At 39.4% G+C, this 17,503-nt stretch overlaps 1 protein-coding gene across 1 annotated transcript; it reads right to left on the bottom strand.

The window, feature by feature from the left end:
* Positions 1-4,272: 4,272 nt before the first annotated feature.
* Positions 4,273-14,436, bottom strand: acap2 (ArfGAP with coiled-coil, ankyrin repeat and PH domains 2). Its single transcript, XM_038698141.1, has 6 exons — positions 14,402-14,436; positions 13,075-13,132; positions 8,808-8,927; positions 8,079-8,132; positions 5,426-5,484; positions 4,273-4,489 (listed from the first exon to the last, which is right to left on the bottom strand). The coding sequence occupies exons 1-6, from the start codon at positions 14,434-14,436 to the stop codon at positions 4,288-4,290; spliced, it is 528 nt and encodes a 175-aa protein (XP_038554069.1). The 3' UTR covers positions 4,273-4,287.
* Positions 14,437-17,503: the final 3,067 nt, after the last annotated feature.

The raw sequence follows: 17,503 nt of genomic DNA, 5'->3' as shown, positions 1-17,503 counted from the left end.
GATGATTAAACATTTCTCTCTGAATAATTCAAACATGTAATAAACTATGAACCTGAACATACTTCGGGTAATGTAATAAAATGACATTCTTCCATAAGTAACAATGTTGACTAGTAAGTAATACTGACAAGAAAAAAATGGATTTAAATCACATTATAGTTGATAAACAATGACATAGCCCTTATGAAGTAATAATGACTGTCAATTTTACAGGACTGTTAATTACATAGAGTTGTGGTATCTTATCACAGTGAAAGAGAGAGTGACACTAACGGCATTCACCAACGAAGAAAAATACACTCTACTAAGTGGAACATGGAAACCTCACTGCCAACTAGCGTTTTGGCAGTGTAACTGCAGACCAGTGCACAAGTATAAATACAGGCTGCATGTGTGAGTGTGTGTGTCCACATGTGTGTATACTATAGCATGTACTGTCCTCCAAGCAGTTTCATTAGAGGTTGTAGTTCACTGAAGAGGTCATATCCTTGGGGAAGAATGTCAGGTGGGCGTACATGAAGGACAACATCTGTGGAGGAGACAGTGAATATTCAGAGGGCCAATCAGGCAGCTGCATAGATTATTGAAGTGTAAGTACACTTACTGATTTCAGGATTTCGGATCTTCTCTTGGACTGTAGCACATGATCTGTAATGAACAAAAACAAATCAATGAGAAGTAGGAAAGTTTTTTTAATCATTGTTTTAAAGAATACTGAATATGAAAATCAATAGGAAAACTCAACACATACAAGCAGCAATCAACAAACTACAAAACAAAATCTACAGTGACAGTATGTGAGAGAAAATTGCACAGACAGAAAGAAAGCGGCAGCAGGGTAGAAAAAGACAGAAAGAACATAAGACAGAAGGGGAAATGGGATAAGATGTTGGAGATGAAACAAAAAAAAGAACGTCTTAAGAAAAAGGCAAATGAAAGAAAGAAGACAGCGTGAAATTAGTCTAACTGAAGTAGAAAAATCACCCTAAGCATTACTGGACGGTAGTTCCTAGTACCGGCACCAGGAGGAGCTCCACGTCTCATATTTAACCTGAGGATGCTGCTGTAGCCTGTCTCCCCTATCATCTACATTGTCCTGCTGCATTCATTGTAACCTCCTGTCTCACTCTCTCCTTGCTTGTGTGCATCTTCGGCTCATTAACACTGTCTCTGGCTGAGAGGTTATATTAGTGTTTCAGCGTAGAGAGGCAGGTTGTACAGTAAATCCAGACGGTGATGCTAGCTGGCTTCACGGTGATGACGGGAATGAGTGATGCCCCTGTGACTGTATTAATTTTAACACTCTGCCTCATGCTTATGGATTAACCTGGATCCAGTGGTTTTGTTTGTGTGGTCATGAAAGCACAGACACCACATTTCAATGCACTGAAGAATAAAAGTTCAAATCATTGTTGCGGCCAGCAATCTTTTTCCAAGGCCTCTTTTCCTTGGCAACACTAACCCACACTAGCGTTTATACACAGATGTAACTCCCACCCAGGAAAGGAAGCTTATTTTTCCATCTCCTAACCACAGCGGCTGGTGCCTCACAACTTTCACAAGCCCCCCACCCCACCCTTCTCCGATCACAGGCAATTATTAGTTTTGAAAGGAGTAGCACCTCTAAACGATGGTTGTTTAACTGGCAAAGTACAAACACAACCACCACAAGCACAATGTGTGAGCATTTGGTAGTTAATTTGTTGGTAGGCTGTGGTAATTCCACACTTTTAGGACGGTTTAGGACAGAAAGTTTAAGCAAGATTTAGGCTTAAATTAGTCACTATTCAGACGTGGTAAACGTGGTATATTTGTTATGTTTTGCAGACATACAGCTCCCATTTATATCTACTAAGTGTTAACTCTGCTTCTGCTTTTCTGTTGTATGTGTGTATTTAAATTTTAGGCATTGGTTTGTATGTCAGTGGTGATAACATATCGGTCAGGATGAAGTCAGACAGCTGTGTTTACTAGTAATCATCTTACTAGATTTGCACGTTGTTTTTTCTAGGCTGGACCAACAGTCAATAAAGCAAACCCGAAGTTTAAAGTTCACTATATTATGATCCAGCTCTACGTGGCACAGCACGGTAAAAGAGAATGCTCCATTCTTTAAATGTCATGAATGCAAGTCTGGCTTACAACCCTCTCATATATTTCTCTCTCCCTCTATCATCTTGCATGTCACTGAAAACTGTGCACAGTATAATTAAGTAAAAATGCCACAAAAACAATCTAAAAGAACCAAAAAATAAAGTTGAAATCTGTCTCAAATGTTTCCTGCAAGCACAGCTGCAAAAGTTAGCAGCACTTTGAAAGTGCTGACAGCAATACCCAAACGTAAAACTTTAAAGGAGATCCATTTAAATCAGCTGTGCTAGCTGCTGAGCTTATAGATTTCCTATAAGCAGACTAACAGGCAAGATAAAAACTCAACTAATTTCTCACAGTCAGGCTTCATTTTATAACAGAATGATTATGCAGCAGGCCACTAGAGCAGACTGCCAAACCTATTTTAAAACCTGCTTCTGGGTTTTCTTCACAAAATCTAATTTTGGAGCAATCTGTGCCCATTCAACACTGTCAGTTCTTTTGGAGTGAGATTCAATAACAGGGCGGGCAGCTGCCTTATCAGAAAACATGAAGCATTCATCAGTGTTACTGTGGCCAAGAGAAAACACCAAGGGCTCAGCTGACTTATTCAATGATACATGAGCAGCTTTTAAAATGAAAGGTCAAAGTACAAGACATCTGTGTGGCTTTGACAGAAAAAAGGTTAAACAGATTGACACGTTTAAGTACGAAAAAGAACATGTTTGCACAAAAGGAGATACGCGGTGCTTGATCTCCTACTGCACAGATGATTCAACTTCTGAAAGGCAACAGAGTGTCATTTCATTAATGAAATTGTAAACTGACTGACTCATTTTAATACTAGGACTTTTTCTTCAAATGCTGGATATAATGGTGTCACATTCTTCAAGTACTGTTCAAACAGAGAGGCAGATTTTAACAATAAATAAAAAAAATAAAAATCCATAGTTTTCTTGTGTGCTTTCTCCTCCTGCTGCTTTCTTCCTCTTCTGTTTGTTCTCAAATGATCTTACCTAAAAATATGAATAATTTCTCCATTGCAGTGCTTCATCGGACATGATGGCTCATTGGTCACTGGAACATTGCGCAATAATTTTGTTATTAACCATAACTTGTAAAATGAACGCAGGAAAAAACACAGATGCCTGACATCAGCCAAATATGAAAATGATAATGAACTGGTAATTAGATTTAATTATAAACATAAGAGGACAGAAGCATTGTATCTGATTGTGTATTTTAATATGCTGTGTGCACCAGGTGAGGGGGAAAAAACCCTTTACTAGAACAATCAACAATCTAACAGTTTATTAATACATCTATGCAAGTGCATATAGATGTGGTATGCCACCATGTACTATCACGTCAAATCAAAATCTACTACTGGCTTCTTTATGTTTCGCTTTTACTCCTCTGTGATTTTAAGTTTTCCCATCTTTTTCATTAAGAATTTATTTGTATATGGGATAGTATTAGATAGTTACATTGGTTACAATATTATGTTATCTTATTTTATTGTATAGCACCTTGGGTTTTTTTTAATGTGCTTTATAAATAAACCTGATCTGATTCTTATTATCTTCTTCTTCTGCTAGTCCTGTTGCCAACGCTACAACTAATTCGACCGCTGCTCCCTGTGTCCTGTTGATGCATCTGCTACTCTTTTTCAGTCAAATCCACTCTGATGTGGTAAACTGAAACATGACAGGTGGATATGCTTGGGTTTTTTACTTTGGATGTAACAGAATCAAACACAGCTGCTGTTCATTCTTCTCTGTGCCACATCAGCATTTTCAACCTGACTCACCATATTAAGTTCCATTTCCAAAGCGGCTAGGGTGCACAAGGAAATATCGTACATGACAGTGTGTATCTGAGCTCTTTTTTGGCTTCTCTTTTAAAATTTGCATGTCAGCAGTCTATTGCCATATATAGTCCTGTTGGAAACTGTCAATTCAGGGAACTAATGTATTGTTAAATGCACTGCAAAATGTGGACTAAAACGAGACTCAGCTTTAAAGGAGTCTAACGATTACAGCATCTAATGTAATAATAAGGACACAGCTTTAAGCGCAAGAATGAAAAAAAAAAACCAACAAAAAACCACACACACTGTCATGGAACCGTTACTTCAAATTTGTAAGTACTCCAATGATTCTGTGCAACACATTAAGGGTCTTACAATTTACATCCCTAAGTGAGTTGTTGTACCTGTAAGACGTAGTCGAGGACGATGTGTCGGAAGCACTTGCGCGTGGCTGTTAGGATGTTTGTGGCCTCCTCCACCTCATGTTGCTTGTTGCGGGGAGCCTGGGCGTTCTTGATCAGTGCCGCCTCCTTTTCTTCACTCACTTTGTCAAATTGCTTCTTCGCTTCTTTGAACTTACGGATGTCACTGACAAAGGAAGGGAGGGGAGAGAAGTTTACTAAGACAAAACACATTAAATTATTGTACAAGCATTAATTAGTATGTGGGAGTGTAAATGGGGAAATCAAGTTTAGGAAAAGTTTACTAATTTATTAGCTATTAGTTATATTAGCTGGTCGAAAAAATACCCTTAGATGGTGCCACCAATAAAGCAGTAGAATTATCCCACAATTCAGTGCTAAAGCTTCCAAACTCCATGACCAAGGTCAAATAAGACATGTCCCTTTATTGTCAACAATCATGTGGAAGGAAGCAAAGTTATCGCTGGATATGAAGCAACACAACCATGGTCAGTCAACAGGAACACACAAAGGTTAAAGTTGATTTAATAAATCTTGGCACTTGTTCTTCGGTGTATTTTGCCTACAGTAAGTGAGGTTAATATTTGAGTGCTACAAGGTAGTGAGTAAATATGATGGAACATGTGAGAAGTATGGGGGTTGCCAATGTGGGAGTTTAGCCCTGGTATGCCAGGGGCAAAAGCTGCTAATCCTTATAATGAATAAACCAGAAGGCCCCACTGTTTCCTGCACTTACACAAGCCGTCTGGAATTCAGTGCTGTATTAGGAGGCTTTAAAAAGGGAGATATGAGGGCTTGATTCAATTAGAAAATATTATATATACACACATCAATATAATTGAGTGTCCTCTTTCAAGTGTGGGCTTTGTTTACAAAATCCAAGACACTTTTCTTTCAACACAAAGTACAAGTTTATTAAGTTCCCCTCAGAGATGTGTGTTCCTCATTTTAAGTTGATCTGGATACAAGCATGAGTAAAATGTACATGTGCTGTGGCTTGTTCTCACAGAGACACAAAAAGCAAATTTAGGCCATTCTTTAGAAGCTCAGATTGCTCAGAGATATGACCATTTTTATCCGTCTTGGTTCAATTAATACTCACTCTTTGACAAATGTTTGAAGCTGGGTCTTGATAGATCTCTGGGCCTGATCAAATAATATCTGTGAAGAAAGAAAGAAAGACTAAATTCTCATTTCTGTTTGGAAAAACATCTTATCTCTAGTTAAATTAAACATCTCTAAGTCACTTCTCTACGGGAACAGCAAAAAGACAGTAAATGTTTTCACTTTCTAGGCCACGGGATGTTTTGCAAGTCAGCATTCAGCACCTCTGTTTAGGAGGATTTTTGTTAACATCACAGGGTGCAATTAAGCAGCTACATTTACACAAACAAGCTCACTTTGTAAACTCCCCTCATAAAGACAAACACGAGAAGTGACGTGATTTGCTTATTCTTGGTAGTGACTCATACCCTTATTAACCTGCTTGCTTCCTTAAAATGAGCTACCAAGGAAAAGGCCAGACAAACACATTCACTAAACCGGGCTTCAGTGTGATTTCATGGCCAGATCAGACAATCTGAGCAGTGTGGCTGGGAGAGGCTACCAGTGACGAACAGATTGAGCACTGTGTTTGAGTGGATCATGTGCTCAGAGATCGCTGAGTGGCAAAAACCTATCTGACAGTCAGCTGACGTGACCACAGTCGGTGATGTTGAGTCACAGTCGCAGGGCTGCACTGTGGTTCCTGGAGGCTTTTTAGGGGTGTAGTCAAGGAACCTATTAAGAGGACTCCACTGCTGAATGATGGTAGACGCCCACCCTGCAGCTTTTTGGGATAATAGTTTAGAACACATTTACAGGATCTCTCTTAATCTGTGAGTGTAAAGGCTACAGAACCCAGTTCAACCAAACGTGAACAAAACTAGCCAAAACCTCATACTGAAATGAAACGCATGTTATGATTGTAAACAGAAACGAGATTCAGTCCTCATTTAAAAGTACTGATTTTTCACTTCACCCCAAAGAAAAGGTTTAATGCTACCTTCAGCTGTAATATCACCATAGATAATTACGATACTACAATTTAATGGGTTTTTTTTTAAATTCATCAATGAATTGTTTGTTCTATAAATTGTCAGAAACTTAAAAAAATAAATAAAACGATTTTAAAAAGTTGCAAATTGCTTTGTTTGTCCAATGTTTTGTTTTTGTAATTTGTAACTGCTAAATTGAACGTTCTTGATTGGGTTAATCTTGTTGTGTCATATTTAAATGTAAACTTTTGGATTTGGTTGCAAACTGCTTTGGCAATGTTGTTTAAATAAAACATTCAAGCCAATAAAACACGCTGAACTGAATTAAATAAATCTAAAATAAAATAAAAAATACCATTCTCTTGCTTTCCTAACAGTGGTATTGGTGGTTAGGTCTTTTTAACATATCAAAGCAGACAAAACACAAGTGTAATTAATAATAATAATAACTGTAATATTAACCAGTGTTGCGCATTCTGGGACACTTCAATAATGTTATTTGTTACAACTGTTAAATTCATCCACAACCACAAACATTACAAAATCTTAAATTTCCAGTAGCAGCACCCCCGGTTTGTTCTAACATGTCTCAGAGGCAGCGTGGTGTTGGCTTGTAACTCACTCTGAACACGTTACGCAAAGCCAACAGAAACAAGACATGACATGGGAGATCAAGAAGAGAACTTCCACTGTAAAAAAGCCTCTAGCTCACCCTGTGCATCCTTTCTGTGTTTGAGGGATTCCTAATGAGAAGCTAATCAGAGAAAGGCACGTCTCCATTTCTCAATGTTAGTGTCAGTCCTACTAGAGACTGACAACGGAGAAGGCTAACAAGAGGACACTGGGTAAGAACAGCCACATAATCAGATCTAGCCTAATGGGCTCCTTGGAGAGTTTTGTGGGGGACTAGATAGGATACAACAATGGATAAGGCGACATGTTTATTTATTGTCTGAGATCTAGTGGTTGGAAGTGAAGTGCATTAGATGACCAAGCTGTAAGGCCAACACAATACCTATCTTAGTCTGACTGAAGCCTAGAATGGTTCTTCTTGTAGTTCAGCTGTCTCCAGGATGACAACCACATCGTAAAACGTTGGCCATGACCACGTTTACTTCAGTAACGGATGATTTATTCCAACAGTTAAACACTCCACTACATGCTAAGCAGGGAATAGATTTTATGAGGCAGGAAAATCCTCTGTCAATACTATGGGGCAGATGTAACTTTTGTGAGGAGGGTTTTGTGACAAGAAAATCCAAAAGCTACGTTTAAGCAATGATTGTTTTTGATGCATCTGACCCAAAGGATTTCTATATACTCAATTTTTATGAAGGGCAGTGTTTGCAGCAACACCCTGCTTCACATATTTACAGTAATATGAAATCCCACCTGGACACTACTTATTATAGCCACATCCTTCTACTTCTGAATAGCCCCAGTTAAACAGTTAGTTAAGGTTAAGGTCTTGCTATAGGGAACCCTGACACTCCGCTTCCATTTTTCAAACCAGTGGCCATCCTCTTACAGACCCATTTCCTCTGTCTTGTGGTCTGCTGCTGTCCTTCCCAGCAGTAAATAAGAACTCTGACAGTTAAAGAGTGGGTTCAGACTCTCAGCCCAGCTGAATTTTATCATCTCCCAGCTGTAAAGGAAAAAAAAAAAAAAAACCCCAAAAGAATCACAATACATCCGGTTTCACATGGCAGTGATACATACCGTGTGATAGTTGATCATCTCCTGCAGACTCTCAGCAAACTTTGTGAGACTGGACTGTTAAGACAAAAGAACGACAGCCATGAAGGCAGGCAGAGAAAGAATGTCGCCATTCTTACAACAATAAAAACAAAATCCAAATTTCAATTATATGCTACATCACAGACATGTCTGGAAAGACACAAAACTCTTCAGTCAGACAGATATGGCTATACAGAAACGGTGTCTGTGTTTCTGGAGACACAATAGCACTTTGGTAAAGAATTCTTTTGGCGTTACTCCCTCCAAATACATGCAGTGGCTTCAAACCCAAGGGAAAGGCACTGAGTGGAATACACAAAGGCTGGCAGGAAGTGCTTGCCTCTCCATGCAAAATTCATATGAGAAGACAAAACAAAACAAAACTAAGCATGTGACCTCGGCAAGACCCAGCGGACACTACAAGGTCTAGGTACAAGGCCTTGTTTTTTTAAAATTAAGATTTAATCTGGTAATGTCATTAAGGATGAAAACACTTCACTCAAAAAAGACAAGAAGTTAATGTGTGTTTATAGTATATTATAAATACTATTAGCTAACAACTTTATTTGATGTTAAATATTTCACAATTTTAAAAAAGATCCAAAAGGAAGCCTGCCCCCATACATGAAAAAAAACAAAAACACATTCTAATAGTTCAAATGCTGGGGACTTTCTATGACTCAGATCAAGCCAGGTTGTGTTTTTGTTTACCTCGATGACCTCATCTTTGGTGGACTGCTGGGCTAGCTCCCGGATTCCATTAACAAACTGCTTGTTGGCTGCGTTGTAGGCTTTTCCAGCATCAATCATCCCAATACACAACTTCACCAACTAGAAAGAGAAAGAGGCAAATGGTTATTGGGGAAATAATTTAAGCAGACAGAAGATAATAACACTAGAGCGAAGAGAAACAAGAAATAGTGCCGGTCATTTCTTCAGGGCATCCTCTCTTATTAAAAACACTTGAAGTTTGCTGCTGAAAATGATTCGGAAGATTTGGTAAAACTTGGTGCTACAGAGGATAAAACAGAAAAGCAATATGCTTAATTAACAAGAGGCAGTTCTTCCCCTTCTGACTCATTTGGGAGCAAAGATAATTCCAGGTTATGTAAACTCACAACAAACGCTGGCCATTTTCCATCCAGTCCCACGCAGAAGATGACACACAGCCTGAATGTGCCTCTGCAGGCAAAACAGCTAAATATATCACCTAAAAATGCTAATTTTAAGATATTTCCTAAACAGATTAGTAAGTGATCAACAGTTAAATAATACAATAACAAAAGTCATATATTAAACTACTCTACACACAATGTATTGAACTTTCATATTTTAAAACCAAATTAATTTAGCTCCAAACATGTAACTGTCTAAGCTGCAAAGGTCAGAAGGTAAAAGGTAACTTTAAAATAGACCCATTAGGTGCTTGTATTTGTCACACATGCACACTAACCACCATTATAGTCTATACTTCCTCTGTGATCTCTTTTGAATAAGCTATTTTGTTTTTTCTGTCTCACCTGTGATAACAAACTGTCATATACAGTAAAAAAAAATATAATATTTTTGGATTAAGTCCATGGTGGTTGGAAGACAATCTTAATTGAATTAACTAAGTATTTATTTACTCAATTACCCCTGCCTTTCTTCAATGTGGCTATGCTCTTCTCAGCATTTATATCCATGAGGGCTAAATGACAGAAACAACTCCCAGTATAATGCAATACAGATCAACATCTCCACAACTGCATCACATGTCTAAAAACTGAACATTAAAACCTTCAGGAAGGTAGGTTTTGTTGCAAGACCGTTGTATTAGACTGCATAAATTTAGCTAGGTGTACCTAATAAACTGGCACGTGTATTTATAGTTTGCTATAGCTCATGCAGAGCAGGTTTAAAAAATGGCACGGTTAAAAGTGTGTTCACTTTTGACAACATGGCTGTTTACATCCCAGGCAGATAGGAAGCCCCAAGAAAAAGATCTCTTTAGCCCCTTGTTTATCGACTCCACCCATCAACAAGTACACACTCAGATACACATGCACCCAATCACAGCCATATTCACGCACACGAACACACCCACTCTCCAGCAGATCCTTCCTCTGCAGAGCAAGAGGGGAAGTGGGGCCGGGGCTGAGTCACAGAGGTGGGGTAAGGGGGAGGAGGGTGGGACTCTGTAAGACTGTAAGTCCAGGAACAATGAACTGGGATCTTCCAAGCTCGCTAGTGAACATACTCTGAGCTCTGGGTTTGGTTTGTTCTCAGGCAGAACTACTGATTAAAACTAGCTTGTTTGGGTGGTTTATTAGTTTAGTCTAGGGCTGGGTGATATGGCCTATAAGAAATATTTTTAGGCGACACCTCGATATCCACATTTTGTCTAAAATAACATTCCGTGCATTCTCACATAGTGCAAACATGATGATCTTTTAGAAGATGATGCATTGCTGTAGATTACAACTACTCAATAATGTATAAAGTAGTTAAAATTAGCACAAACTAGGGCTGGGCGATATGGACAGAAATGTTCTCACTGGGGGCGGAGCTAGACTCTCAGCGCAGTGGGGGCGAAGCTTCATTGTGGGCCCACCTGCTACAGTCATATTAACCAAGTTTACATGACCCTATACTCACTCCAAAAGTCAACATAGTCTGTCTGCTTCTCTGCTGCCGGAGCAGCCATTCTACTAAATATTTGTGCTTACACCAGAAGCACTGCAGTGCGAAGAAGCGTCACAGCGTCAAGCAGCACAGCGCAGATGAACCGGGCAGGAAGTCAGACAACAGAAACGGCAGAGAATTCGGTTAATCTTCAAAATAAAATACCCGTTACAGACTTCCGATTGTATATCAACAATAAACACTGTTAAATTAGACAAAAAAATTAAAGAATTTTACTACGTAGCCTTCTTAATCATAGTAGAAGCACAAAAAGCAAGCACTAATCACCAAATCAACAAAATCTAAACATGTCGGCAAAATCCGGCAGGTAAAACGCTCTTATTCTGAAATGCTCCCTGTGGTAGTTGCTAGATGCACCGGTCAATACGAGGAACGAAAGCGAGCCAGAGAGCTTTGAAGAATGTAGTAGGAGCACAAAAAGGACAATTAAAAACAAGTCACACACGTCCCTCCCTCAGAATTCCCATGATGCTTGAGGGTGAACGGAGTTTTGTTAAAATGTGATAATAAGTTTGCCATTTGTTTGAAATACAAATGATAATTTACGATTTATGTTTATTAAAACGTGTCTCCTTAGAATCTAGTGTGGTTTTTTTGGTAGTTGTCCAAATTCTTGGTTGGTAATTCTTATGGTGGTTTACCATTGAAACCACGAGTGAAGGTACGGTTTCATTTGATAAGATGATTCTCCCAGTGCAGGGCAGCGACATATAACGCTGTTTGTTTGTGTCCATAACAATTAACTGAACTAACTTCATGGTCCACTTAGGGGGCCCCCAACAAGCCGGGGCCCTGGGTCGGCCGCCCCCATGCACCCACACTACCTCCGCCTATGGTCATCACGATATCGATAATTATCACGATAAATGTCCAATCATTATGTCTTTAGATGGTTTTAAGCTATTCTTTATGGTCACACTTCATGCCAAACAGTTAATCACGAAACAAATCTGAGGCAGAACATTCAATACAATTAGGATAAAATCTTTTCTCAGCCCCTTTTCCTCAACAAAATATATATCTTAATAGAAAAATTAAGTGCTAACTAGTTTGTGATTCAAATGAATTAAATCAAACATTTATTGAACATTTGTTATATTGTTATTGAGGAAAATTATATTGCGATAATTATCATTATTGTGCCCAGGCTTAGCTCAACCATAAACACCCACAGCAGTAAACTGCAACATACACATTAATGCAGGAGTAATATTAATCCATTAACATCATATGATGTTTATAAAACATCTCATGATGTTTTACATACATGTAAAACGGTGTCAGGGACCATTTTACTGCACAAGCAAATCTTGCCATCAATCTTGTATACTTTTACCTTAGTACAGTTCAGAATACACAACCTTTACTTGTAGTGGAATATTTTCAAATTGGAGCTGGTATTAGTACTTTTGCTTAAGTAATGGACCTTAATACACCCACAGCCTAACTGCATCTGTGTGTTACCGGCCGAGGCTCCCTCTTTCAGGAAGGTGGCTTTGTGGCTAACCTGTGTGTCTGACGAAGTCCAGCGGGTTTGTTTGTGTAAGGGACTCTTTCCCAGTATGTGAGGGGTAGTTATGTTACTTTAGAAAGAGATAAAGTACGTAGATAAACTCAGATTGCAGTATAATAGTTTCTAAAAGGCTGTGTGTTGTGTTTGCCACTGCTTACTGTGTCGTCTTCTACTCTTCACAGCAGAGTTGGTCCAGACTGTTAGCTAGTTAGTTAACAGCTACAAGCCAGGCTAAAGTCAATTAAAATTGCTTTGTTTTTCACCACTCATAAAGACAGCATAACAGTTCATGTTCCTGATATTACTATAATACTACCTGCAAACTAAATCTTTTTTATACCCCCCCCCCCCCCAAAAAAGGCCACCTTTTTATGATTTTGATTTAAAATAATGTGATTGTTAGAATAAAAGATGATTACAGGCTATTTGCCGCCATTTGGCTGGCAGTTGGTTTTAATTTCCCACTGTGTTGGCAACAAATAGAATCACTGGAGCATCTGAAACACTGGGGTCAGCCATTATTTTTAGGAATTGTAGAAGTAAATTGTCCAATTATAGTACAGTGTAAAGGGTGTCATGCACTTTTGAAACACCCCCACATGTTTTAGTGCAAGCATGGTGTCTATATTAGTCTTACTCAAAGGCAATCTGCCAGGGGATATACTGGGGCCAGAGACAAACCTGCAACTTTCCACTTAACAGGATGGCCTCTGTAGCTTGCTAGTTCACACAGTAGAACAACTGAACAATTAAGCAATGTTTTTCAAGGGTGGTACTCACTTTGTCGAGCTTGGATTCCAATTCACACACATCCCCCTCCACTTCCTCTATGGTGGCTCTGTGGGGAAAGAAAAAAAGCAATTGAAATCAAGTGTAACAATGACTCAGTAAGATCAACTTCACTAACATTGAAAGGCATTCATATGCTAGATGTTGACAAGAAGATAAAAGATACACTGCAGGGGAATCCTTATGTAAAGGACATAAACTCCCTCTGTGCCCATTTGGTTTACCATCTTTGTCGCATTATTACCATTTTCCCCATTTACCATCTGTCCTGTATACAGACTAATGAAGATAAAGCCACGCTATATTACACTTCCCTCACAAGTGAAAGCATTTAATATTCCACATGATAATACTCTATTTCAACCTTAAGTAGAAGGAAAGCAAAAAAAAAGGCACACACATAAAAAGCATTAGAACAACAGTTACCACAAACGTTATAGCTTAATTACTCTACCATTTTCATGTGATCATGCTCCATGATTATGGTACAAACATTTGCCCGATTGTTGCATCTTATATCAAGATCTTGCTTTTTTAAATATAGAGAGAACTGAAAGTTAAATGTAACAATTCAATTTCACCAACACATTCATATTTTTCAAGTGTCTGAAAACTACAAGTATTAGACATGATAATATACACTTCTACACTACTAACACAAGCACGTGCAGAAACACACACCATAAGAGGCAGTCAAACTGAGAGCTGCCATTTTGGGTAATGCCACAGGCCTGGGGTCAGGTCTGGCATTCTGCCCTTCAAAACATGAAAAAGCACAGCTTGGTTCTCCACATGATCAACAGCCTACGAGTATGAGAATGCCACGACAGGGGAAGAAGCAGCTCAAGAACCTCATCCACGCACAGAAAAGTGTGAACTCACTATATCACATTACAAAAGAAAACATGTATGACTGAACTACTTAATATGGTAATCCAACAAAGGTTAAAGTCAAGGGCAACTGGACTTGGTTGAAGATACTGGAAGACGTTTCGTCCCTCATCCAAAGGACTTCTTCAGTTCTGACTGACTGGCAGAGAAACTTAGCTATTTAACCTCAGTGGGGTTGTTTGCCAGGGTCATCGATACCGCTGGTTCGTTAGTGTTCCTGGTTGCTGTAACGACAGTCGTTATGGTCGTTAGGACTACCAGAGGTCAAGACTGAACGACCATCGTTGGTATCTTCACCTGAGGCCAATAGGTTACGTTTGTTGAGTTTCCTGGGAAGTGATGAAAGGACAGCCTTGTAAGTGGGGGATGTGAGCTGTATGTGTGCTGTAAGGAGATGAGCATTCATTCCTGGATGTGCACAACCTACCCTCCAAAGGAACGCAAGATACGCGTGGGAGCCATCTTGCGTACGCAAACGTGTAGTTAAAAGCAAGTATATCCAGTGCTTTATAGTTAAATGAAATCTCAATGTTGCAAGTCCTCGTTGTAGACAGTCATTTAGTATTAGATGCATTCAACAGCAGGTCACTGTAACATTATCATAGACGGCATGTTTTAGAGCCAGATGGCGGTTGACAAACAGTTTCTCGTAGCATTGGGTTATTATTAAAGAGTGTTAGTACAGGGATAAACTAGATGTGAATATGCTACATTGAATCTTTCAGCCATCTATTTACAGTTGCACCTTCCTGCAGCAAATATTTATTGATGTGCAATTGTTTACAGGTGAAGTTGGTGAAACTGTAATCTATTTTATTAATATAATCCATTTAGGAAAAGGTATTATAGCCTACATACAGAACAGCTTTCAATATCGGCCTGTTCTAGTGTGTCTATTCTAAATTTGGGAGTGCACACGTATTCAAGCCTTTAAGGTAACTGAAACAGACCAGTGCTAGCTGAGAGGCAGGTTTGCGACTTTATCTGGTTATTTTCTCTCTTTACAAAGATACGTGTTGCAGTATGAGAGTCCTACCTGAAGAGAGGCTGTAAAGTCGTAATGTTTCGCGATACGAGAACCACATACAACATTATTTATCAAATTGGGTCGTACTTGATGAATTTATGTGACAGATTCTGGTTTTCAAAATAAGGTGTCTATACAGTATGGAAACAAGATTAATTGGATTATATCCACAGAAAGTATAAAACGTGTGTCCATTAAAAGTAAATGAACACGTGATTTACTTTACCGGACTCTCTGAGGCCTCGGACCCACCCACCATAGTCTCTCCAAATCCTGTGGGAAACACTGAGTAAGGAGCACATTTTGACTATTTAATTAATGCGATGGTAAAAAAAAGGCAAAATAAATGGAAAAAATGCTTCAGCCAAGAATTTTCATTTCGGTGCATCCCTACGAAGGGCCAAAGCATTCGAAGAGCAGCATGTCCCGGATCAGGCTTCCCTGGATGAATAGGGTGCAATCTTACGAAAAACCATGAGGGGATAGCGCAATTACACTGATATGCGCACAAAAAAGCCACTACCATAATACCTTCATTTATCAATCAAATAAAAGCTTTGACTGAGAAATTGAAGCATGGGTCTTCCAATTATTCTGTAATTAAAATTTCTAAATACAGATATGCTAGCTAAGCAGATCTAGTAATACTCTATTCTTCAGTCTCTCAACAATGCCTGTCGCTTTTTCCTTAAAAGCACTTGCACAGGTGTAGCTGCTCAGGAGCAAACAACAGGACAGAGCGGGCAGCTCTCAGATGTGAATCGGAGGCAGGATGGCCTGGAAAAGCTCAGGCACACTCAGCCATCTGTCCCTGGAAAAATAGTGGTTTAGAAAAATTTACCTTGGAAATCTAAATTAATCCAGCCAGTCACTCTCTGGCTTTCTATGCAACCACGAGAACACGACATTTTCCTTCTAATCTTGTAATTTGAGCCAGCGGGGGGACTTGTGAAAGTGCTGACAGAGGATAAGAAAAGGAGGGGCCCTGGCAAAATTAAAATCTGGGCCATTGCCTCATAACTCTGACCTTGGAGCAGGTCCAGCCTGAGTCTGGATAATGAGCAGAAGCAGAAAGAATGAGAGAACGAGAGACATGCACTTTTATTTTATAACACACCTCTTCTTCACTGAATAATATGCAGTGATAGACTGCTATAAACCATGGAAAGAGCAATACATTGCAGTTACATATCCAAGGTGTGAATCACCCACATACACACCCACCCACCCACCCACACACCCACCCACCCTCTGGGAGGGTTGTAACAGTGTGCAAAATTCATAATCTGATATACTTCTCATCTGGGGTGACAATTCTTTCTCTCCATTTATTCAGAAAAATATAAACACTTAAGTGGAAAGAGTTGGATCATGAACCACCTGGAATTTCAAGGGTAAGTAGAACTCCAATTCTGGAATTTTTTTCTTTATGGCTAGAGTAGGTCAAGAGTTTAATATACCTTCAGTACTGCTCGAGTCGTCAGGCATATAGCAGTTATGAGACTTGAGTCGCATTAAACACCAAAGTACACAGATAACACCCTCTGCATAATGAACTAGCCAATAGCCCTGTGCTCTGCTCAGGTTTATAAACTACATTTTAGTTATTATGTAAATGCTGTTCCCCAAAGCACGTGTTTAAAGGTGCATGCAGACCACAGCCTTCAGTGTTGGCCGATCGCCATGCTGTTGAGACTACACAACTTGACATCTTGTGATGAGAGTCTTGAAGTGGTTGTGGCGTTCACACTACGTGACTGATCGGTGACAGGGGGTGACACACTACACGAGCTGACAGTGGCTGTGTCACCCGATGTCTAGTCTTCAAACCACGTTTTGTCAAGAAAATACATGAAATGTGAAACGGGAAATGACGCGACAATACACACGAAATAGCTGTTTATAATTGCTATCTTTAGAATAACAAAGACAAAGAATATGGGTGAAAGAATGGATTAGCACACGCAAGTAGCAGGGATCGTCTGTGCTACAGAGAGAGCTGGAGGTGAGTAAAAAGTTTTTTGCAGTGAAAAAGTAGCTGCCTGCTCTGCAAGCTGCCTGCTCTCATTGGCTGGATGTGCATGTCGAGTCTAGAGTACGACCGATTTATCGGCCGGCTGATATCGGCCAATTGCATTTAATCGGCATTGACCGTTTATAACGGCTGATATGTGACAATTAAAAAACAAACAAAAAGTCAGATCCTTCACTCATGTCATGGGTGTTGCATAGTTTGCCCACCAGAGGGCTAGCTGGGTGTTGGAAGCTAGCTGACAGACATAACTGTAGATTTATTATGAAACAGTGTGGCAGTTAGTGAACGGTCCACTTTGGTTCCAATTTGTCCCTAGTTCATCACTTCTAAATAATCTATAAAATCACGTAACGTTAAAGCAGCCGTCTCAGCCACCCGTTGCTAAATTAGCCACAAAGCTAATGCCGTGTTTATCAGTGGAGGAGCGCTAACATCATAATAAGCCGTTAAACTATAGTTTCTGGTGT

The sequence above is a fragment of the Micropterus salmoides genome, unplaced genomic scaffold, assembly GCF_014851395.1.
Source record: "Micropterus salmoides isolate LMB-PRFRI ecotype aquatic unplaced genomic scaffold, ASM1485139v1 Ms_hic_scaffold_4100, whole genome shotgun sequence".
NCBI lineage: Eukaryota > Metazoa > Chordata > Actinopteri > Centrarchiformes > Centrarchidae > Micropterus > Micropterus salmoides.
Note: the sequence above shows the minus strand (reverse complement) of the source record. Positions and strands in the feature narration are given on the sequence as shown.

Excerpts from the sequence above, each read along its gene's own strand:
- acap2 (XM_038698141.1), bottom strand. The coding sequence starts at position 14,436 with ATGGCTCCCACGCGTATCTTGCGTTCCTTTGGAGG. Across the intron at positions 13,133-14,401 it reads ATCTTGCGTTCCTTTGGAGG|AGCCACCATAGAGGAAGTGG; the intron begins GTAGGTTGTGCA and ends CTTTCCCCACAG. Across the intron at positions 5,485-8,078 it reads AGATGATCAACTATCACACG|ATATTATTTGATCAGGCCCA; the intron begins GTATGTATCACT and ends CTTTCTTCACAG.